The sequence below is a fragment of the Parambassis ranga genome, unplaced genomic scaffold (assembly GCF_900634625.1).
Source record: "Parambassis ranga unplaced genomic scaffold, fParRan2.1 scaffold_212_arrow_ctg1, whole genome shotgun sequence".
NCBI classification, from domain to species: domain Eukaryota; kingdom Metazoa; phylum Chordata; class Actinopteri; family Ambassidae; genus Parambassis; species Parambassis ranga.
Window position 1 is genome coordinate 6,652 of NW_021144760.1, and position 25,651 is coordinate 32,302.

At 43.6% G+C, this 25,651-nt stretch overlaps 1 protein-coding gene across 1 annotated transcript; it reads right to left on the bottom strand.

Annotated features, from left to right (window-relative positions):
• Positions 1-753: 753 nt before the first annotated feature.
• Positions 754-22,645, bottom strand: LOC114429695 (uncharacterized). Its single transcript, XM_028398356.1, has 5 exons — positions 22,452-22,645; positions 19,885-20,226; positions 19,175-19,510; positions 15,366-15,467; positions 754-836 (listed from the first exon to the last, which is right to left on the bottom strand). The coding sequence occupies exons 1-5, from the start codon at positions 22,513-22,515 to the stop codon at positions 754-756; spliced, it is 927 nt and encodes a 308-aa protein (XP_028254157.1). The 5' UTR covers positions 22,516-22,645.
• Positions 22,646-25,651: the final 3,006 nt, after the last annotated feature.

Here is a 25,651-nt window from a genome sequence, read left to right on the forward strand (position 1 = left end):
ATCCCACCAAGTGATTCACAACCCGAACCAATCACATGACTCGTATGCACTCAACTGCTTTGAACGTCACTGGGTGTCAGAGAACCATCTTTATTGACAGTTCTCAGCTGCTGCTCAACATGCTTCACATGTCTTAATTAAACTTACCAACATCTCTGTGTTAGTACCTGCAACACTGCAAGACTTAAAGGTCCACTTCCATGGCTTAGCCACAGAAGGAACCAGGTGGCAAGAACATTTAACTCTAACTCTGGAAATTTCTAGAGGGCCTTTAATAAAGAGAGTTAATTACAAACCAAAAACTGGGGCCCTTCCAGTCTACAGGACCCATACCTACATCAGATGTGTTTAAATTCAACATAACATGTTTCACTCATAATGTATTAAACACTAACATAGCATTGGCTCTGTAGTCATGGAAATAAAGGGTGTGACAGAGCTAGATGTTGGTCTGCAGAGCTCCATGCTTTTCATCTGTTTGCTCCATTGTGTTAGTGTTAACACTGACCTTTGACATTAAGCGTCACTCTTTTCTTCATCAGGATGCGTCCCCCACTGCTGTAGGCGGTGCAGGTGTAGATGTTGTTGTCTTCATCTGTGGGGTGTCTCAGGGTCAGACTGAAGTCTCCAGGTTTCATTGGGTCTTTATTCATCTTTGCTCTTTGTGTGTACAATGCATCCTGTTGTTCAGGTCGATCAGAGCCGTTCTCATGCACGTGAACCGTCTGGTTTTTACTGTCCATCCACTCCACTTTACTTTTTTTTAGGCAGGCAGACTATGGTTTTGCAGGGCAGCAGGACAGAGTCGACATGTGAATCCACTTCCATGTAGTAATCTGAGGGACAACAAATAGCAACATGGGCAGTAAAGACATAGTAACTGCTCTGTAGTGCTTTCTATGTACCTAATGCACTTTTCTTTGCATTGATCCTTTCACATGCGAATTCCCCCCATCTATTGTTGAAGGATTTCACTCAACATTGTATTCCAAGTTTACAATAACAGAGTGTGGGTCTGAAATGATAAGCCGACCCAGAGCGGTGTGAAGATACAGCTTTTATACAGGTGGGGTAGTGGGTGTTTTCAAAGGCAGGGCTCAGGAAGACAACTTACAAAGAATGAAGGGAGCAAAAGAGTAGGTGAGGAAGAAACAATAACAGGAGAAGGAAGACCTTAGGGATATCCAGGGGCCGTATTCACAAAGATTCTTAGAAATCCCTTATCTTAGCCTAAAAAAATGAGTAAGGACTAGCTTGAAAATGATTCAACATTCCCAGAGCGACTCTGAGGAAGGAGCAGACTAAAGGTTTTAAAGAGGTGTGGTTGGCCCAGTTGTTTTAGCAGATGTGATTGGTTGACAGAAAAAACATGAGAATATGTTGCTAATATATAAGCAGCATTAATTGGACAGTGACAGTGGCCGTATGCCCCTTAAATCACCTTTAAGTTAACAGTCCTTACTAAGATTTGTAGTCTTCATATTCAACCACAAACATGATTCCCGCTGTAGTTCTAATCTGTAACTTTTTATGAGTTCAGCGTCATTCACAGTTTGGAGAATGTTTCTCCTCTCTGTCACTCTGCCATGTTCTCCCTGTTCAAGGAACGATTAAACCCTCTATTAAGTCCTCCTCTCCACTATTGACAGTTTTTTACCTTAAGACAACTTTTATCTTTACTGGGATTTAGTCTTAATTATAAGGGAAGAATTTCAACACTAAGGGAAACTGTTAGCACTAAAAAGCCTTCTTTTTGAGTCACCTTCCATGTTCCTGTGTTCTTGTATGTTTTGGATTATTCTTTACTTGGGTTTTTCTTAGTTTGATTTAGTATTTAGAGTAGTGTTTTGTTTTTGAAATAAAACTTCACCTGGCATGCTGAATCCTGCCTGCACCTGAGTCCTCGTTCAACAACTCTCCCTGACACCCTCTGTTTTCCACAACAACACACTGAAAAAAGTGAACTCAGTGAGTTGTTGGATCAAATGTCCAATTTAATTATGTGTGTGCTCCTTGTTAATGCAACACAAACCAACTAAGTAAATTCAACACAACACTGTTGAGTAAATCGCACAATCACCAATGTGATACCTATACCAGTTGTTGGCTGTGTGACATGCACAGTTCAACTGATGACGTACACTCAAAAAGTGAACTCAGTGGGTTGTTGGATTAAATAAATGTAATTATGTCCAATTTCATTTTTGTGTTTTGTGTCTGGGTAGGTCTTTCCTGCCACCTAGTTCCCTCTATGACTATGCTCATGCTGAACCTCTAAGTCTTGCAGTCTGACAGGTATTAACAAACAGATGTTGGTAAATTTCATTAAGACATATGATGCACATTCTGAAATACTGTAAGTCATGGTCTTCAAGTCTTATTCATCAGGGTGTTTTTATAGTCATGAGATTGATTTAATGCAACTGGGCTCAAAGTTTTTCTGTAGACATTTCGTCTTCTTTATTTCCGGCAGACTAGATGCCATATGGCATATTGCTGCCTCCCACAGGTCAGGTTTGGTAATGGCTTGATGTATGTTGTGGAAATATATGGTTAAACTTGGTCAAAATATATGTCTGTCTGCATATATGGTAAAAGTGTATGGTTGTGCATAGATTCAGACCTCTGGCTGAGGTCATAAAGCATTCTGATGTTTAATGATGTGTTTAGATATTCGAACTGCAAACCCCTAGTTGACCCAGAGATGTAACCAAAGAGACAAGATATACTCAAGGCCGTAACAGGAGGATCTGTGAAATACACACACACCCTCACATCAGAGATGTGAGTGGGAGAACTTCAATGTCTTTTAGTTTCGTATACGCCTTCCACCTTGTGATTATTGAATATGCATGTTTCACTGAAAAACATCACCTTTTATGCCTTTCTATGTAAATGTAACCACACCTTGTTGTGAGATTAATAAAACGAGCCTAATGCATGGGACGGACAGAATGCAAATGGTCAGCTGCAGGAGCAGATCGAGGGGTCTGTATTGAGCTGTGCATTCTCCCTTTATAAAGGCGAAACTGAAACTGATCAGTACTGGTTTTCATTCAATGTTCTGTGCTTCGGGGACGGAGTCTGGGAATCCGGGGTGACCAGATTAGGTCACAACAATTGGGGGCTCGTCCGGGATCAAAGGGCAAAACATCATCCTCAGATCCGTCAATTGAACACAAGGGCCGATTACGAACAGACAGAGGACACGTGCCGGCAACAATAAGGTAAGCAGACCTTTTATATCTGCATTGACTACTCTAAAATGTAACGTGTCCCGAGTCTTAGTAGTAATCTGTCTGTAAAAGCAAAAAGAACATTGACTGAATGAATTTAACTGTAAGTGAATGAATATGACTACAGTGAAATAACCGTAAGTGAATGTATATGACTACGGTAAATGAGTAATGACTACAGCTGTTTAAGAGATAAGTAAATGATGCCTGCAGAGGAATAATGCCTGCAGAGGAATAATGCCTGCAGAGGGATAATGCCTGCAGAGGAATAATGCCTGCAGAGGGATAATGCCTGCAGAGGAATAAGAGAAAAAGGGGTAGCAGAAAATCCTGAGTGTGGCGACTCCACCGGTGCTCTGATGAGGGGCCGGAAAAGCTGGGTTTGAGGCCCGGGGCTTGAGGAACCCTAAATCACTACAAAAAAGAGAGAAAAAGGAACAAGACCAGGCAAAACACATGGTATGCATGTTGGACAGACTGGAAACTGAAACAATGACCGCACTAGTTAGGCGGGAGTTGAAGTAAGTCAACAGGCTTCCAAATTACAGATATATAAGATTCTGGTGTCACGGACAGAGGCTAGTCTCGAATCCATTGGACTGAGTACCAGGGACACAGCGTGCCATATTTCTCAGTCGGCCAGAATCTAGAAAAGAAAGGAACTCTGAGACTCATAAACTGTGAGTCGTCTGAGATAAAGACGACAAGATCAGAGAGTAGAGAGTAATTAATGAAATAACTGTGAGCCGTTCTTACACTGAACGGCAAGACCAGAGAATAAGTCCTGTGAGTTCATGAAGCACCCCTAAAGAGAAACAAAGAGAAGTGAAGATACAGTACTGACACACACACACCGAGCTCGCAGTATAAATGGGTAAAGCATGAGTGTGGAATGTGTATGAATGCCAGAGACGAGGTGAACTGAAGCAGCAGCACTGCTGGAAACCTTAATCGGTGTAAACGTAAAGCAGTGGCCTGTTGAAGTAGGTTCACTCACGGACTGGATTAGTGTTTTGTTGTACACATACTTTTGTATATATTTCTGATGTGAACATAGTTTCTGAACTTTTCTAACATCATAGTTTTGTTAACTCTTCTGAGCACAGTTTTGCAAATAACACATTATTATTAAGCTTTAGTTTTAATTTTCACGTAATCACATGACTGAGACTTTGATGACTGACGACATGGACGGAGAATTTAACAGAGACACTGTTGATGATGGGTGGGGTCCGAACAGCCCACTAAAAACAGTAGAAGCTCAACTGATTATTTTAGAGAAAGCGCTGCATCAGGCTTTTGACTCTAAAACCGCATCTGAAGAGATGACTCAGATGAGGGAGGCAGTCATTAATTTGTTGGGAGAAATAGGCCGTGGCATGAAAGATAGAGGTTGTTTACAGAAGGAGTTTTGGAGAAAGGAGGGTGAAGCGAAGGCAGAGAGGGAGAAGGCCAGGAAGAGTGCAGAGCAGTGTGGCTGGTCTAAGAAAGGGAGATTTAAGAGGGAGCAGGAAAAAGCAGAGGAAAAGAGAGCTCAGTGGGCGCGATGGGCTTTAATAGGTCAGGGTGTAACTCACCTCATGACTGAGAAGCCCAAAACACAGGATGCCAAAGCAGAAAAACATAAGGATCCCCCACCGTATACACCACCCCCTCCTACTGCACCACCATCCTCTCATTCATCTGCTGGATTATATCCAGTTTTACAAATAACTCAAGGCACACTGGCCATAACAGACATGCCTGATTCCCCTGAGGCGTGGTCTGATGACAGCTCTCACACGTCCCAAGTGAGTAGTGTGTCTGCTTTACCCTCGGGAGTTAGCACCCGTGAAGGGCCTCCAGAGGCCCCTGACCTCCCACCTTTCCAGCTGCGAAAGGAGAGAGAACTGAGCTGCGACGGAGCACTATGTGTTGCAGCTGAAGCCCCGCTGTCACACAGAACACAGACACCAGACATTGTGAACACAAAGCAGGGAGAAATAGACAAGGTGCAACAGTTGCAGGAGGAATTAAAGGAGTTGCGGGCTGCTATAGCTCAGGACTTAACACCACACACATACGCACACGCTAACCCCCAATTTGGAGACGCTACACTTCAGGTGGGAGGCGTGTGGAAAGATGGATCACAGGAAGGGAGGACAGCTGGAATTCAGATGCAGGTCGAGGGTGTTTGGTCCGCGGAGCAGGGAGACATGTTTGATTTATTACAGAGACAGGCCAAGGCTACTGAGGAGTGGTTGAAAACACATGAAGCTGAACACTTAGCACACAGAAGCAGACCACACCGCATGACAACTAGATCTCAAGGACATGATAATACACAGACACTCAACCATCAGTTACCACTGATTCAAACTGAACACCAGATCAAATGTCGTCCATTCCCACTAGGTGATGTACAGGCACTAGTGGATAAATTACCTCCAGTGGCCGAAGGTGGAGCAATGTGGCTGAGTCAACTTGACAGTCTGACAGCAGGCCACAGACTCGCTCTAGGTGATTTTCGGGCCGTTATTTCTAGGTGTCTTACAGCTTCAGAAGTGAGGGACATAGAGGAGGACGCCGCCACTACTAGACAGAGAGATGACACACCTTTCACTCAGGTCAGCACTGAAATAGGCAGAGCACTAAGACATAAATATCCTCTGCCTGCTGGAGCCGCAGTTCCCACTTTGAGATGGGACCCCAAACAGAGTCCAAGAGAATATCTTAATCAAAGCAAAGACACATGGATCAAACACACCGGGTGCCACCCTGGCAACCCAGGCATTCAGAGGGTGTGGTACAGGACCGCCATCCTAAACGGGGTTCCTGAGACTGTAAAAACTGCCATGGATAATAACCCAGACATGGCAGGGTGTGATTCCAGTGTGTGGGAGAGACATCTAGTGCATCATTTGGCTCGTGCCCAAGAGGCAGCACAAGCTGACAGTAAGGATGTCCAGGATTTGCAAGCACAATTATTGAAACTGCAATTGACTGAGGCCAGACAGAAGGCCAATGACAAAAAGAAAGATAAAAATAATAAAGTCATGGTTGTCACTGAAAGCTCTGACGCACCTCCTGTCACACCTTGGGTGCCTCCACCACCTTATTCTCCTGATTATCAGCAGCCTACGGGGTCCTACAGGGGGTACGGATCAGGGAGGGGCAGATGGAGAGGCAGGCGCGGAAGGGGTGGAACACTTAGGGGACAGCCGAGGGGAGACCCAGGTCGTGACCGCTGCTATTACTGTGAGGAGTTGGGACACTGGGCCAAGGACTGTCCACACAGACAGGGACAGTATGCCCGAGGACGTGCAGCGTCTGGTCCACGGAGGGCTTCCTCCCGCCCCCCAGGACCTCCATTCACTGGACAGTTTCCTGTTTCCGGCTGGGAACAGTGGGATTGTGACTTCTCACAACAATGACACAGAGCAGCTCAGATTACATCGGCACGGCAGATCCGATGTTATCTATGCAAGTAGAGGATGAGACACTGCCTTTTCTGGTGGATACTGGCGCCACCTGTTCTACATTGTTTCAATCATCTTCTATGGAATTGTCCAGGAACTCTATCACTGTGATGGGCTTCTCTGGGGATAAACAGACTCTGCCTATAACCACTCCCATGACTGCTCAGCTGGGACATCAGACTGTTTCACACTGTTTTGTACACTCACCTCTTCTGCCTCTGAATATACTGGGGAGAGACTTGCTGATTAAGTTTGGAGCATCTATTTTGTGCGGCCCAGACGGGCTGACAGTGACACTGCCGGACGGCACCATGTTCCACTGTAATGTTGCAGACACAGGCGGACAATATCTGATGAGACCTGTGACTGACCCATGTGCTGACATCTACTGGGGCATGTTACATCCTGAAACTCCCCAGAACCCAGGAATCCTTTCTGCCTACCTGCAGTGGAAGCCCTGGATAGCGCAGGTCGAACCATATGTTTCTCCCCCTGACCCCCCTCATGTGACTCTATTTTATGACAGGCAGCAAACTGATTGGTACCATGAGAAGTTTGCGCACTCCCTAGAGGGACAGGACTGGTCTATTACAGTCCGAGACATTTTTGTGGCACCTGAGGGCGTGGCAGCCGGTGTGGACCTCACTCCAGAACAAATGTCTTGGTACATGATGAGTGACGAAGGGCATCCCCACGTCTCATTAGCTGTACATCCAAACCACCAGGCCAAAGAACTAGGTGGCATGGTTAAACGTGCCATGGGGCAATCAGACTGGCAACCCACACCTTTACCTCAAATCATGTATTCTCCATCTGCTAAAGCATACAAAATAACTGTTTCAACTATGAACACTGTCACTCTGGCACATGAACTGCTTGCTAGACATCATGGTAGAGAGAAAACTGATCATCCTCTGGCACAGGCTGTGACTGACAGCTTGCCACCACATTTATGGGCAGACGGCCCCACTGACGTGGGTCTGGTGGACTGTGAACCTGTGACGTTTCAGATTAACACACCAGGCCCTTTGTGGATACCACAGTATCCACACAAGCCAGCAGCCGGAGCTGGCATTGCAGATACTATTCATGGACTTTTTGAAAATGGCGTGCTGGAACTCTCTCACTCAGACTGGAATACTCCCATCCTACCTGTAGAAAAGAAAGGGACAGGTAAATATCGCATGGCACATGATCTGAGGGACATTAACGCTGTACTGTCAACCCCCACGGTACCAGTTCCGAATCCATACGTGGCATTGGCCCAACTGGATCCTTCACAGAGCTGGTTCACCTGCATAGATTTAGCTAATGCTTTCTTTTGTCTCCCTCTGGCACCTGAATGCAGAGACATTTTCTCATTCACATATCAGGGAACACAGTATCGCTACACCAGGCTACCTCAAGGTTTTGCGCTCTCCCCCGGTATTTTTAATCAGGTTTTGAAACAGATACTCAGTCACTGCACCCTCCCAGAAAACACTACACTCATTCAGTACGTTGATGACCTTCTTATCGCAGCTCCAACGGCAGCAATCTGCCTGGATGCCACGCAGGCTGTTTTGCAACATCTGGCCAAAGCTGGTTTTAAGGTCAGCAAATCTAAACTCCAATTAGTCAGGAAACAAGTTGCTTTCTTAGGACGCATTGTTTCACAAAAGGGAGTCAGCATATCGCCTTCGCACAAATCTACCATTTTGCATCATCCGCGTCCTGATAAAGTGAAGGACATGCTCTCATTTCTCGGTCTGACTGGCTACAGTAGAAACTTTGTTGCTAACTACACGGGCCTCACACAACCTCTCAGAGACCTTGTCAAAGAACATGGCATGCGTAATGTGTCAGCTCGCCTAAATTGGACGCAGGCCGCGGAACAAGCATTCATTGCTCTTAAACAATCTTTGGCCACTGCAGCAGAACTAGCCTCACCTGACTACACTTTACCTTTCTATTTGGATGTCTCTGGAACGGATGCCTGCATCAATGGCATCCTGTTCCAGAGAAAAGGGGGAGAAAGACTAATACTGATGTACATCGGTGCCCCCCTGGACAACATGGAGAAAAGACACCCTTAGTGCACACAACACGCAGCAGGAATAGCTAAGCTAATTCAAAAAACCGCACACATGGTCATGGGACACCAGCTGTATGTACTGACAACACATAGTGTAGTGGCATACGTGAACTCAGAGACATTCACACTCACCTCATTGAGACAGAGGAGGTTGAGCAAGATTTTAGAAGCACCAAACATCACCTTCACACATGAGGGCATCAACATGGCAGAGCAGATAGGAGCTGGAGAGCCACACACATGCACAGAGAGGGTAACCAGAGAAGAAAAAGTCAGAATGGATTTACAGGCCACACCACTAACAGAGGCCAGAAATCTGTTCACAGATGGGTGCTGTTTTAGACATGACACAGAAGGACTCAGAGCAGCATACGCGGTTGTTGAAGACACAGGGGAAGAAATGAGAACACTGAAAGCAGAAAGATTAGAGGGACAGCAGTCAGCGCAGAGAGCCGAGGTCAGGGCAGTGATTGAGGCACTAAAGATAGGTCGAGGACAGGACATCAATGTTTTTACTGACTCAGCATATGCGGCAGGAGCAGTGCATGTGGAATTAGGGCAATGGCTGAGAGCAGGTTTTCTCACTGCAACTAACAAACCTATACGGCATGAGGCTGAAATGAGAGAGCTTGCTGAAGCTCTGTTGTTGCCTAGCAAAGTGGCTGTGATTAAGTGCAAAGGTCATGGAGCAGGAACTGACAGGGTCACAAGAGGAAACAATGCAGCAGATCAGGCAGCAAAACAGGCAGCAGGCTATGTTGAGCGAATGATTTTTATGTGTTCAGAGACAGACTTGCCTCCCCCTGTTGATTGGACTGATTTGATGCAATTGCAAAACAAAGCCTCTCCACAGGAAAAAACACTGTGGAAAGCTAGAGGGGCGACTGACACAGGAGGAGTATGGAGAGGGCCTGACGGACGCCCCATACTGCCACCTGGACTGAGACAGACTGCCATGGAGGAAGCACATGGGGTAGGCCATGTGGGGTGTCGTGACAAACTGTTATTAAATTTCTGATTAACACCTACATCCCTAGACATGGTTTTCCGAAAAAAAAAAAAAAAAGAAGCATGCTTTTGGTACTGTTTATCATCCACAGTCTCAAGGAAAGGTGGAAAGGATGAATCAAACCTAAAACAAAAATTGGCTAAAATCTGTGCACAGACCAAATTTATATGGGTTCAAGTATTATCTATTGTATTGATGTTCTGGTAATAACGCCATATAATCTACACCCTATGAGCTTCTTACAGGTCGACAGTTTCCTGGACCAGCTGGCCGGCTGAGACTGAAGAAGCATGCAGTATGGTATTAATATAAACCATAATATAATGAATTTGAAGCTTTGGTGTTAGAATTTGTATTACAGGAGAAAGGAGAGATGGTGAGTCCAGAAGGAGCCACACACAGCCGAGTGGGTCCTCCTGAAGGTGATAAAAGGAAGTGGTCGGAACCAAGGTGGACCGGTCCCTACCAAGTGACGGAACGCACCTCTCACGCGGTTCGGCTGAGAGGAAAGGGGGACACCTGGTATCACTGGAGCCAGTGCGCAGGCGCAGAGGAGCCTCAACGCTCTCTACAGGACGTCCAAACTGATCTGAGGGCACAGAAGTCTGAATCGGCTGATTCAGACACAGATCCTGTCACAAAAGGGGCAGAATAATCCCCTGACAGAGATCAAGGATCCCGGGTAGTCTAACCCCAGGGATCCGAAGAAAGAAGACACATCCTGAGGACGAGAGGACCTGACGGGGGCTGGATGGACGAGGCAGACGGATCGAGACCCACTCGTGGACGGTTGAATAACACACTTTTGAACATTTTCATTGCAGGCTGGTGTATTGTTCTACTAGTGTTTACATGGGCAGTGATTAAGACATTTCTACGTCAATGATCTGACATTTTATGATGTGTTATTTCCTGATTACATCACAGAATCTGTTTACACACCTGACTGTTAACGTGTGCCTTTAAAACAAAAAATATATTTTTTTTCCTGCCTGACTCTGACATTCTAGCACATATACACACTCACACACGGACAGATTACCAGTTTAATTTCTATTTAGTTTGACTATTACAGGGGGCGGGAACGGTGAAAGACCGACCGATTAAAATACCCCCACATACTATGATGTATAACATGTATTTGTTTTCTTGTTAGGATAACTATATTAGGGTTGTTCATAATTTTTTGATCTATTGGTTACACTGCGAGTTCCCTGGACAGAGGTGTAATACTACATATTCATTTTTATATTAATCTTTATACTGTTCTACTTGTTACTTATATTATTCTTATATTATCCCATTGTTGGCAGAGGACTTGGAGGACGATCTGATTTTCAATGCAGGGATTTAAACGTTGCCATCACGTTTCGTTTTATGTACTCACATGATATGTTTTTAATACACTACATTCTCACAGAGTTTTCTTTTTTGCACCTTCTTTTATGGTTTTGACACACATACGCACACACCGGGTGTTTGGATTTTACTCACAGTGTTGTTACATATAGATGTCACTTTTACCCATAGTTTTGTTTGATTACACACAGTGTTTTCTATTTGCTGATGTGACCGTTTGTTGTTTCTTTTGCTTATTTTGTGTTGGACTCTTAGTAGAGTCCAAAAGGGGGAATTGTGGAAATATATGGTTAAACTTGGTCAAAATATATGTTTGTCTGCATATATGGTAAAAGTGTATGGTTGTGCATAGATTCAGACCTCTGGCTGAGGTCATAAAGCATTCTGATGTTTAATGATGTGTTTAGATATTCGAACTGCAAACCCCTAGTTGACCCAGAGATGTAACCAAAGAGACAAGATATACTCAAGGCCGTAAGAGGAGGACCTGTGAGAATACACACACACCCTCACATCAGAGATGTGAGTGGGAGAACTTCAATGTCTTTTAGTTTCGTATACGCCTTCCACCTTGTGATTATTGAATATGCATGTTTCACTGAAAAACATCACCTTTTATGCCGTTCTATGTAAATGTAACCACACCTTGTTGTGAGATTAGTAAAACGAGCCTAACGCATGGGACGGACAGAATGCAAATGGTCAGCTGCAGGAGCAGATCGAGGGGTCTGTATTGAGCTGTGCATTCTCCCTTTATAAAGGCGAAACTGAAACTGATCAGTACTGGTTTTCATTCAATGTTCTGTGCTTCGGGGACGGAGTCTGGGAATCCGGGGTGACCAGATTAGGTCACAACAATGTACATTCATTTCAGAGGGAGAGAACTCCTGTTGCTGTGATAAAATTCAAAACTGCTTTCACAATGTGTGGCTGGTTTTCAGATGGGTTTAACATGCCTCACAGTGATGATCTGTTAATTCCAGTGTCCAGTAGAGCATAAATAATTGCTCTCTCTGATCTTTATATAACCAACAGTCCATCAACACATGCTCAACTGTTTGGAATGTATTGCAGACTCTGCAAAGACCGTCTTCATGCTTCCCAATCTTTTGAAGATCCCATGCCAAACCACAATGACCTAATCTGAGTCTGGTCATAATTACAGCCTGTCTTCTTCCTTGACCAAGATAACATGGTTTTGTATTTACTTTGTTTTGAATAGAAATGTGGAATGTGGAATATTCTTTTATGACAGACCCCACTCACTCACACCCATACACACTGATAAATTAGGCTTCATTCTTAAGGCCATTTTGGCGCCCAGAGAAACCCCACTGACACTCAGCCTTCTCAGTTCTATACAGCATTATTAGTAATTCAATAATAAGATCTGGCCGGGCTCCCAGACTACCCTTCTCCAACACTTCTAGCACAATCAGAACATATAACCTCCTCCACCCATTTTAACGCCCAGCAGCAGTCAGCTCTGTTGTATAGACTGAAACCCCCTCAGACATTCGGATGAGCTTTACAATATCATACTGTGGTATGTAAAAAGCAAAGCCAGCTGCACCACTCTTTGGGTCCTTAGCTCCATCAGTGTAAATCTGAAGGAACCCATTCCAACCAGTTTCAAGTCTGTGTCTCACCATGCTATTATAACCAGAGTTTTGATCAGTTTTAATGTTAAAATCAACTTCTGGAGCGGGCAGAAGCCATGCTGGTAAAACTGGCCAGAGGATCCAAGGAGCCACCCCCTCTCCATTTCTTGACCTTTTTATTCGTCCCACTCCCCACTCCCAGGTATCATGCATCTCTGATTTGTTGGATGTTTTCCTTCATAACCTTTCAGTTTAACTATATATTGCATTGCAAGTCTGTCCCTTCTCAAGAATAAAGGTGTTTCAGCCATCTCAACAAGTAAGGCTGGGATTGGAGTAGCACGGAGGGCCCCACAGCACACTCTGAGGGCTTTTGCCTGGACGACATCAAGTTTTTTCAGTGCTGACTCAGCTATCTGTGGACACTGCACATACACATATATACACACTCTAACAGCCCTCCTCACTGATGGTGCAAATCAATAAATCTCATAACTATTAGTGTTGGTAAGTTGGTAACTCTTTTTACTCTCGAACACTAAATTGAATGAATCTCTTTGTGAGTCATTTCGTTCCTTTTTACAGCAGGTGGTGCTGTTTCCTTCTTGTTGGCATTGTAGAAAAATGCAGCGGTTCTCAGACACTAAATACTGAAGACAACATGGTTTGTTTCAGCTGACAAAAGTATAATGCACAACTACCACCAGCAATTCAAAGCATGTGAAAATACACACCACAATAAAGTGACTTCTGTCCTGCATCCTCCCTGCCATTGTTATTTTTAACAGTGCAACAGTGACAGGTAGCTGTCACATGACAAATGAACGAGAGACTGTACTGCTCCCCACACAGCCTGAGCTGTGAACAAGAATGATGACAAATCTGTGCAGCCTGTCACATGACAAATGAACGATGAACGAGACCAAAGAACAAATCTGTGAATCACTCACTGATATGACTCGCTGCTCCAGAGTCATGTAAAAGATTGGTGACGATATTGAACGAAACGTTTGTGGATGGATGGATGGATGGATGGATGGATGGATGGACATTTATTTGGAATTTACTTAGTTGGTTTGTGTTGCTTTAACAAGTATACATTTTAAGTTACACTTATTAAATTGGTTTAGGTTTTAAAACCAAACACAAAATCCTAATTAAAGTGCACAAAATTACATTTATTTGATCCAACAACTCACTGAGTGCAGTTTTCACATGGTGCACATATCATTGTTTTCAAAAAACGTTCCGCTTACATTAACCTGCATAAATACGCTCCCAAGAGCCATCATAACTATGCCAAGCCTGTGGGTGGCAGTCTGGCTCTTTGTGTCAGAAGTTGTTCTAAAGTTGCTGAACCTGGAGACCTAACATGTCTCTGCTCCTCTACACAGTAAGAGGAGCTGTATTTGTAAATGCAAACATAAATGTGCTTACACCAACAGAAATGCAAACGCTACCATGCTTCCATTACTAGACTACAAAAAAGGTCTGCTGCAAACTCACTTTTTCTCTGTTTTTGTCTCCGTTTTTCCTAAATCTCCATTTTTGCCTGAGTTTTTAAAAAGATTCGTTTTCAGAGGCGAAAAACTCTGGTTATGTGTAAATGAAAGGCACAAATGAAGGGGAAAGTCTGTTTTTACAGCTACCCGTGTATGACAACAACCTGGAGCTGAATGCCCAGAAGACAGTGGAGACTTTCAGAAAGTACCAGCTCCATCACCCCCCCTCACCCTGACAGACACCCCCATCTCCACAGTGGACTCTTTCCGCTTCCTGGGTACCACCATCACCCAGGACCTCAAGTGGGAGCTCACCATCAGCTCCCTCATCAAAAAGGCCCAGCAGAGGATGTACTTCCTGCGGCAGCTGAGGAAACTCAAGGTGCCAGCCAGGATGATGGTTCAGTTCTACACGGCCATCATTGAGTCCATCCTCACCTCCTCCATCACAGTGTGGTACGCTGGGGCCACTGCCAGGGACAGGCACAGACTGCAGCGTGTTGTGCGCTCTGCTGAGAAGGTGATCGGCTGCAGCCTGCCATCTATCGAGGACCTGTACGTCTCCAGGACTCTGAGGCGTGCAGGTCGGATCACAGCCGACCCTTCTCACCCTGGACACGGACTCTTTGAGCCACTCCCCTCAGGCAGGAGGTTACGGTCCATTCGGACCAGAACCTCACGCCACAAGAACAGCTTCTTCCCCTCTGCTGTTGGACTGTTCAACTGTAAATAATTACACTGTTCCACTCGTTCATATAAGGGTCCATGTTTGCCAGTACAACCACCGCTCATGTTCTGTTCTGTTCATAGTATGTCTGTTATGTCATGTCAATTTGTTTGTCGGCTTTTAGTTTACATTGTTTACCCATTTACTTGACCTTATCTTATCTTATTTACCTTATTTTTATCTTATTTCATGTTAATTATTATATGTTTTATGTATGCACTAATCACTAAGGCAAATTCCTAGTAATGTGAATCCTCTTCACTTACATGGCAATAAAACATGATTCTAATTCTGATTCTGGAAACGGGGTCTCCCTCAACTTAAAGAAATCCTCAATCTGACATTCCACATTCCAGGAGCCACCACATGTTAACCAGCTATAGTGTTAAAGAGACTCACCTGACTTGAAATAATGTCGAAAATAAAACAAGAGGCCACCAGAAACACCAAGAACCACGACCAGGAGAGTGATGAGGACTTTGGCCCAGGTTGGCAAACTTTCTGTGGAGGAACATGAAGAACAGGTCTGTACATGTGTAACAAGTAGGAGAAAGACCAAAGCAAACTCAACAGGTTGGATGGCCATCATGACTTTGACAATTTACACCATTGGTATGCGGACGAACTCCTCCTAGGGATTTGGCCCAATTGACTTGATATTTAGGGGATGTCACCTGAAGGACCTGCTGATTAAAAGTTATCTAGGGCTGTAATCAACCAAAGAAAGTCTTGGTCGACCGAAACCCTCAAGTTTCGACCAAAAATCGACTAATCGGGGGGGCTATTTACATCACGTGCATCTGTGCAATATCACCGCTCTGGATTTCCGAAAAATACCCTCATCTAGTGATATCAGCACAAAACCTACTGTTATGTTATAATATTTACAGACACTATCACTTCGCTCTGTACATGTCCTGCACACAGAGTGACGCTGAACACAGGAGCGCAGCTTGACGTTTGGATGATGGGGAGACTTAACATGCAGCCTGGTCTGGGTGTATCTAAAGCATGCTGCCGCTGTTGCGAGCGGGTACGCCTAAAGTTATAAAACAATTTATTAGACTAAGACATTGAAATACGTCAAATGTTCATATGCTTAAAACGGACGGGGCAGCCTGCTTTATTGATCTGCAAGGGGAAATTCAACCGTTTTTCGGGTGTCTATTTTCATGAAACGCTGCCCCACTGCAGATGTCTCTGACATGGTAGAGGAGGACTGACTTAAATGACACGGTCAAATCCAAATAAATATTCAGAAATTAGCACTTGGTACATTCCTCCTGATAAAATTAACGGTACAAAAAGTCGACCAATCAGAATTTTGGTCGAACCAGAACGTGCCGACCAATAAATCGACCAGTGAACTGGGAGATTTCAGCCCTAAAGTTATCAAAAGCTTTTCTCTAAGTTAAAGATTGTGGCCTCTGTGGCTCGCCAAAATCTGTTGACGTTTCATGATTTTGCCATGAAACTTCGAACAGCTCGACTCAACTTTGCCGTGCATCGTCTCAACGTCCTCAGTTTTTTTTTCATGTCATAACTGCCCATCCCTGAGCATGTGTGCATGCTGATGAGTCACCTGCAGAGCGCCACTTACAGGAAACCGGAAGTAACTGCTGCTTGACAATTTTCATGTATGAATCAAATGTTTTTGGATGTTTGATACACAGACGGGTCTCCACTATTCTCATGGGGTCTGGCTCCATCCAGTGGACAAACATGGTACTGCAGCTGGTATAACTCCATCACAGATGCTCCAAAAATCATCAAATGTTTTACATGTGATACAGACCCAACCACGACCATGTGTGGGCATCTGTGGACAGCGCCACCTACTGTAAACAGGAGGTTACTGCACACTAACCATTTTTACATATGTCGACAGATTTGTTGCACTGACTCACTGACAGCTCCTTTCCTGTAGGTGGCGCTGTGCAGGTGACTCATGAGCATGCAGACGTGTCCGGGGACGGACCGTTATCACATGAAAAAACTTTGAGGACATTAGGATGATGCACGGCGAACTTATGGCAGAGAGACAGCACAGGCATCTCCAAACAGAAAGAGGTAACTAGAAAAAAATCTCGAAAGAATGTCAGTGTTGGCTTACGGGGGTGTAATCTATATGCATGCTTCTGCTCAGAGCCAACAAACTCTTCACACTGCCTACCATGGAGCCCTGAGGTTCGTCACAGGTCTCAGAGCTCTGACACATCACTGTGTGCTTTATGACCGTGTTAGCTGGACTTCCCTGTCATCTCTGTAATGTATAAGTGTAAACTGGGCCAGCAAAGCGTAGCTTCCTACAGCCTTTGGGCCTTAATTTAGTATCTGTTCCAAAAGTTTGGGGTTGAGTTGGGAAAGAAGGCTTTTCGTTTCGTGGCCCCCACTGCTCAGAATCTTTTACAAGTATTACTCAGTATTACTCAGTATTAGTTTTCAATAAACATGAAAATTTAAATAATTTAGAACAAAATAAAGTTTCTTTCAAACAGGTTAAAAAGAAGGCTCTAATGTAATTCTGTAAAGTATTATTCAACAGTCATTTAAACAGACTGAAGTGTGCCTCCTAAGGTTTACTCTAAATATAGTATAGAGACTTAATGTTGATGAAGATTCTCAGTCATCCAGGTCATCATACGTAGAGAAGATTGAAGCAAGGCGTCTGGACTTGTAGAGTTTTCTTGAAGACGTTTCGCTGCTCATCCAAGCAGCGAAACGTCTTCAAGAAAACTCTACAAGTCCAGACGCCTTGCTTCAATCTTCTCTACGTATAGAGACTTAAGTAACTCTTAAAGTTCAATGTGGTGGCAGCAACAGCAGTGAACCTCAATATAACGAGCTGGTAATGTTCACAGAGGCGGGTGCAGACGTGCTCGTAGCAAGATAATACATTCGTATACACGTGGCCCTTCCACTGCAACACATGCCACACACACACACACACACACATGCACACAGGCTTAAAAGACACTTCGCTGCTGACGGCAGAAACAGCACCGAACATAAACGTGGAGTTCGTTTTAGGGACCAATTCCTCTGTTTTCGTTTTGTTTTCAGCCGTAGCTTCCTAACAGGGAGGCTGTCATTGGTTGGTCATGTTCACATTAAACACACTGAGAGTTGGCTGAAGGAAAAACTCATGTGTTTGCACAAACATAGAACTGCAATTAATAGAAGCTGCTCTATGGACGATAAAACGACCTGTCTGCTCTGTCAGATCGCCGATACGTTCAAATCCTTCACGATCGTCAAATCGCACACTCCTAGTCCTTATACATATATCTGTATCATTCTGCGATCATTTGTTTCTGAATTCATCTCCTCTCAGGAGTAAGAGAAAAGACATTACTAAGACAAATGAGGTTGAGTGTTAAAATATTAACATCTAGAAAGTTCATACATTTTAAAAAGTCTCAAAAAGATGTCTTTCGAGCACATCATGGATGTTTGTGTTGATGGTTTAAGTTTTCAAACTCAAAATTGACAAAAAACAGAATCTAAATCACAAGGTGTCAGTAATAGGTCTTTGTCTTTGAGACTTTCAAACAACCAGGTGAAGGTCTCACCATCATACACCCATCTCCGAAACACCCTGTAAATGTACCAAATTGCTGCAGCTGGAAAAGAACCCTTTTTCCAGCTTTCAGTCAATTTGATGGAATAAAACTTACTGTGCGACAAGGAAAAATGGTGACCGTACACTCGGAGGCGTGGTCAAGTTTAACACTGTGTGAGTCTGTCCTAACACTAACTCTATTGGTGTTATATTAAAGGTCGGGTAGGAGGTTTCATTCTGATGCACAATTAGTGTAACTTCTCTTTACAATCCGATAGCAACCGATTAGTTCGGCAGTTTCGCTTTAGAACGAAGAATATGAATCATCTGAAGCTATAAAATATAAAAACATCAGCCAATCCTCCGGGTGGACCCTATAGGAGTATTGGCTGGTCGTCACTCTCTTCCTGCTCAGCACCAGAGAGGTACGCGCATGATGGCCGAAGGCACAGACTGGTTTGGAGGCGTGGCTTTGGGGTGAACTCGAGAGAAAGAGGCGTGTGTTTACTTTCAAAATCTGGCTGACTCTCTGAGTTTTCAAAATCTCCTACCCTACCTTTAAACTCCTTAAATTGATTGAAAGAGAAAACAGAAGATGTGATTTGTATCTACATCACTGACCACTGACTTCAGACCAACCTCTTACCTCTGACGTGAGTCAGCTGTATTTTCTCTCTCAGGATGTCTCCGGCCATGTGGACAATGCAGGTGTAGGTTCCACTGTCTCTGTTTGTGGGGTATTTCAGGGTCAGACTGAGGTCTCCGGTCTTCAGCAGGTCTTTGTTCATGGTTGTGCGTCCACGGTAAAGACCATCCGGTTTTTTAGTGTGCTCACTATTGTTTGTAAAAAAAAGCACCGTCATGAAGTTCAGATCAGAGCGAGTCCACTCAACTGTGGTGTCTTCAGGCAGACCAGCTTTTGTTTTGTAGGGCAGGACAACAGATTCCACCCCCTCCATCGACTTCACCTGAACCTGGTGGACTGAAAGGACAATGAACATGATATCAACCAGGAGTAGCAGCTTAACTTACGACCTTCAAATTATTCATTTCTTCTCCATCACTTGGAGCTGCAGGCCATGTCAGCCATCAAGCGCTGTGAGATTTTTAGGTTCTTAGTTTCAAAATGTACCACAAGAAATGGATTATTGGTGCATGTGTGCACATAGAAAAGATGTGACTGCAGAAGATTGCAAACGATGTGAAATCAATCATTTCTATTTTGGTATGTGTGCTGACCTCTGATCTAGAGTGTCCTCAGAGTCAAAACAAATTTCCAACCTTTACATTTGACCTGACATGACACCAGTGCTAGCTGACCTCTGACCTGTATCTAGTGCAAGGTGTGCTGCTGACCTTTGACCTGCAGGTATACATCTGTCACTTTCCATTCTATTCTTCCATCACTGATGCTGCAGGTGTAGACACCACTGTCTGATTGTTGGGGTTCTTTCAAAGTGAGACTTAGGTTTTCAGAGTCTAAAGCGTCCGGCTTCATGGATGTGCGTCCATGGTAACGGGGGTTTTGTCCTGTTATATCACCATTTTCATCTCGCCTGTGCACAAATTTGGGATCAAGATCATTCCGAGTCCACATCACCATTGGGTTGACTTCAGGGGCAACTTCTTGGCAGGGCAGCAGAACAGACTCTGCCCCCTCATACTCCTCCACCACAGCAGCCAGGGCATGATGGGAAACTGTGAGGACAGTCAAACAAACACAAATCAGATGCCTGATGTGGTTTTGGCCCAGGAGTCACATACTGTAGGTGACTACACATTACCTGCAGGGATCACAGAGATACGTGTACTGACAGTCAGCCCAAACAACACATTTAAAGAAACAATAAATCACCTTAAAATATCTGTTTTATTACAGAGGAATAGGACTGTTTTCTATTCTGATGCCCACAGATCATTACAGACAGTTCTATCATTCTTCTTCATGTTGGCACATTGGGGACTTGTCCACACACAGCAACAGCTTGAACTGAAAACTGAGTGTGACAGAACACTGCCATGTCTTAATTAGTTTGAGTGCTGCACGGCAACCAAACTCTTGTTCTTCACTCTGTATTTTCTTCTTTCTTTTCATTCTTCCGTACGTTTTTTGGTGCAGCATATCTTCAGCATGCATTGCCTGATTTCAGCCATTCGACTGTCCAAATCTTCCTCTCACAGAGGACATTCTGGGTCAACTTCAGTTTGTTTTTTCAAATATTAAGTAAATTATGCATCATTTCTAACACGGGAGTCTATGGGAGAGGACTGTAAGTCCCACTTGTTTTCATCCTTTGGCTGGGTGTGCCACTTATACTCAGATGCGACTTATATATTAAAATATAGAATTAGTCAGCCTGTGTCCTGACGTCTCATCACAGATGTAATGGCAGCTGTTCTGTCCCTCTCCTGACGGTTCTCTTCTACCTCCAGCACACTTTGCATTCCGAGCATAGGTGACGCGCACGTTCATGGAATGTGTGCTTGCAGCTGAGCCTCAGACCTCACCTGGCAACAAGGAATTCTATTTTCTGATTGGTCGTTAGGCTAATTCCAGCAGCTATATGAGCGCACAGTAGAACTTGTTGAAATGCATGTGTCTCACTCTCAATGCCCTGCAGCCGTACCATTTAAGTTAAGAGGAATTCAAGAGGCAAGTTACGCTACAAACCTAGTGATTTAGGCTGGCCCGCTGGTGTGACTAATAGTCCGGTGCGACTTATATATGTTCTTTTTTTCTTCATTACACATTTTTTGGATGGTGTAACCTATAGTTACTTAAGTCACTCAAGGGATTAATAAAGTAAATCTAATCTAATCTAATCTAATCTAATCTAATCTAATCTAATCTAATCTAATGTGGTAACTAGTTCCACATGCTTTCAGCTACAGAAACTGTATTGGGATTTGTTCAAATATGTTTGGTTTTTAAAATCATAATAAAAATTCATCATTGAAGGGTTAATGAAGTTTTAACAGGCAGCTTATCATGTAGCATGTGTTTACAGAATTACATGTTTATGTTTTAGGAGCATTATAAGAAATGTAAGTAAGTCACCAATGGGTCAAATAGTAAGAGTAAGCTTTTAAGGTGCATCATAACATCACTCTTATGGGAAAGTAATCACTCTCACAGGGGAAGTGTGGTGAACCCAGGTTTATGAACACATGGGATCTGCCCTGAGAGGAGCAACAGGAGTGTGACACACACCTGTGTCTCCAGTGTCATCAGACAGACAGGCAGGTGGACAGCCAGGGCTGTTACCATGGTGACAGGCTGACACACAGAGGCATACAAAGCAGCCATATTTGTAGTCTTTGTCAGACTTTAAGCATTGTATCTGTCATATTGATCATCCTTCAGCTGGATACTACTTTTCCACATTCAAATCACAGCCTGAGCTTCTTATAGTCTTATGGTTTTATTCATATGGTTTATTCACAGGCTGTTCTTTAAGCTCAGTGACTTCACTCTGTTCTTGTCTTCAGCAGTTTGTCTCTCATATCTTTCTAATATTCAAATATTTTTATTTTTATTACTGTGAGGCAATCAAACTCTTGTTCTTCCCCCTCTTTTCTTTTAAATAGCACCTTCATCTTTTGAATTCTTAACCCTGTTTCAGTGAATTAAATTCAGATTGCAGATTCTCCAGCAATTCAGAGCAAAGCTTCAGCTGCAGGAATCAAACTTTTTCTTCAGGAAATGCTTTTCTAGTTCCTCTTGTTTTCATGAATGAAGGAGTCCAGGTACAATGAGCAGCTAAAAAAACAATATTCTCACCTGGAACACCCTGTTTACATCATAATAGACGGAGTGCTAGGGGTTATTAAAGCCCAGGAGATGCAGTCATCAGTTTAAATGGATACAAACAAAAGAAATGTCAGACTAACATGATAATCAGAGCAGGTAGGAGATGGCTTACCTTGTACAAGGATCAGAAACACCATAAACATCTTTATGTGTTGATCTGCTTCAGTCCGGGACATCAGCAGCAGGTCCTGACTTGATCCTTCCGCCCACCTCTGCAATCTAACAGGAGTGAAACTATGAGGAAACTGAACGCCTCTCCTTTCCTCAGAAGTGATCTGGCAGGCTGGACTTCATTCCACAGATGTGTCACGCTGTGGGAGGACCAATCAGAGCTCTGCACAAAGTCAAGCTCAGGTTTATGGTCAACAGAACGGGACCCCCTACAGCAACAGTTGGAGAGTTTTCAGAAATTTCAGAGTTCATTTAATCAATTTCAACACGTTCAGAGTTAAATTGTGTCCAGTTGTGGAGTTGTTTGACAGAGTTGATGAAAATCACTGCCGAGGTGCAATTAAGCCCCGCCTCTGCCTCCGCCCCAGAATGGCTGACGTGCATGTGGGTGTCAAGTTTCATGCATGGGTGGTGTTAAGGGTAAAACACTAGGAAATATAATAAAAACATACTATATACTATATTATACTAAAAATACTCACATACTTTTATGTTCTTTTTTTTGGTCAGCATTTATTTCACTGCTCCCCCAACCACCCTCACTCATGGTGCAAATCCTCGATTCAGGGACTGAGGCATCTGTTTCCTCATATTTTCCTATTGTGAAGACCATCAGTGAAGAGCGTTGTATGCATGTGTATGTGTGAACATCTGGACAGCACAAGGTGTGGGTGGTTGTGGTGCCCTGTCCTACCTGGTTAGTACTGTGGTTATGCTGGTTGAAGCGGCCTTCTATGCCTCACAGTCTCACCTCATACTTTCCATGTTACTTTTTGAGCGATAACATTATATCTCACAAAGACCTCTAAAGAGCGATGAGTGTTAGTGTGGTAAATGTCATTCATCTGGGTTACATAATGGACGAGAGAGTAAATCAATTGAACTAGGCTTTTTTTGTCTGTACACAGCAAATTCAGAAGAGTTACATTTCTGGTGTCAAATTTAGGAGTTAGGAGTTAATTTAACTCTTAACAGAGTCAAATATTGTATGTTTTACTCTCTGAGCACTGATAGTTGGTGTTGAAATGTCAGAACGTGTGAGTGTCAGAATGACATGTATCAGATTAAAGAAAAGTATATTTACAACATACAGTGTAAATTAGATTCAACACTGAGAAAGTTAATGTCTAACACTATACACTAGAGTTGAGAAAAACTAACTGGTCAGTGCTGGAGAGTGTTGGAGTTTAACTCTGAGAATAGTGACTAATACCTAGCAGTATTAGTATAGCAATAGTAGCAGTATAGTACTGGTTCATATACATGTACTATATATATGTTATAGTACTAGTAATATTAGTAGTATATAGTGACTAATAGTGACTAACCCAGTCTGTAAAGCCATTGGGGTTATAAAATATTTAAAATGCTGTAAAGGAAGTTAGATAATTAGACTGAAGACATGGATGGGTTAACAGTGGATAGAACAGGTCTGAGTGCAGAGTCACCCAGCTGTCAGACCGGTTCTGACACTTCCTTCATATTTCACTGATCATGAGACCTGAGGGCTGATTGTAAAGAAAAACACCAGAAGTTACACAACTTGTTGTGAAGCATCAGTTACAGTGTGACTCTGACCTGTGTTGTTGTGTTGAGCAGATGGAAATGCACTGTGCTGCTTCAGACATGACTTTCATCTGTCAGCTTTGCATCACATGCTACATGACTGCAAAACACTTTGTGCACTTCTTATGTCTGTGTCTGTGTTTTTACAGCAGCAGTGACATCATGAGCAGAGCAGCTCCACCTCTGCAATGTGGCCGGAGTGATGTCAGAACCAGACTGACTGAAAGATTGACCATATTTTCTGGATTGTAGGGCGCACCGAGTACAAGTCCACCGGACTATGACTAATAGTGCACCAACCTCTTGAATTCCTCTTAACTTAAATGGTGCGGCTGCAGGGCACTGAGAGTGAGACATTTCAACAAGTCCTCACTGAGAAATGATGAGCTTCACCGCACAGAAACTCCTATGAATATACTGCAAATGAGTAAAAGGCGACTACTGTGCGCTCATATAGCTGTCTGGACTTAGCGACCTATTGACCAATCAGAAAATAGAATTCCTTGTTGCCAGGTGAGGTCTGAGGCTCAGCTGCAAGCACACGTTCCATGAATGCTCGGAGCTCAAAGTGTGGACAAGCTAGAGAACGTCAGGAGAGGGACAGAACAGCTGCCTTACATCTGTGATGAGACCTACTCAGTGGCCGCCGTCATCTATTTTGTGTCGAGTTGCAGCTTGAAATCTTAACAACATTAAAGAAAAATCATTATAGAAAACAAGTATTTACAAAGAACAGGACACTCCTTTGAGGACAACAATGTCCACATCCTAGACAGAGAGGAAAGGTGGTTTGAAAGAGGAGTCAAGGAAGCATCTATGTGAAGCTGGAAGAACCTTCCCTTAACAGAGGTGGAGGTCTCAGACATCATCTTTCTACCACATACAATGCAGTGATTCCATCCATTCCAGGAAGTCTGCACAGACTCACAGCAAGAACAAAGGGCTGTCCACCAGTCCCCCTCCAGTCTCATAGTCGTTAGCCCAGGGGTGGGCAATTCTTTTTTTGCGAGGGCCACATAGACTTCCATTAGAAAAGCAAAGGGCCACATTTCTTTCATAAATAATAATATGAATTGAATTGGAGATCACTGGCACAGTGTCTACCTTTATAAATATGCTCTTGTTACATTTTCATCACTGTAAGCAGTGTGTGGGGGCATCTCGGTGTCACATCGGTCGGAGAGTTGGTCATTGGGGTTTATAAAGGTTAAATATACACCTGCATGCTTATCTATGACAGTTTTAAAGCTACGAGAAGCATTTTGAATGGATTCAGTTAAATCTTAATTCCCTCAGTTAGTCCTGGGTGATAAGATGAATAAATGCATGCTTACTTGAACCCTGCCTGGACCTTCCCCCACCTCAGCTCCATACATTACAGGCCAGTAGAATGAGTTTGCTCAGACAGACCTGTCCTTTCTCCTGTTTCCTGGATGACTCACCAAACTGAAATGAAAGTTCTTACTTTAATTTGAGCCTAGTTTAGTTCTAATCTAAGGAATGGATTCCACAAACATCTGAAGCTGAAGGTTTTATTTCACTATATCAGACCTGGGCAAAGTACGGCCCGCGGGC

Excerpts from the sequence above, each read along its gene's own strand:
- LOC114429695 (XM_028398356.1), bottom strand. The coding sequence starts at position 22,515 with ATGTCCCGGACTGAAGCAGATCAACACATAAAGATGTTTATGGTGTTT. Across the intron at positions 15,468-19,174 it reads ACAGCTGACTCACGTCAGAG|AAAGTTTGCCAACCTGGGCC; the intron begins GTAAGAGGTTGG and ends GTTCCTCCACAG. Across the intron at positions 837-15,365 it reads TCGACATTATTTCAAGTCAG|ATTACTACATGGAAGTGGAT; the intron begins GTGAGTCTCTTT and ends GTTGTCCCTCAG.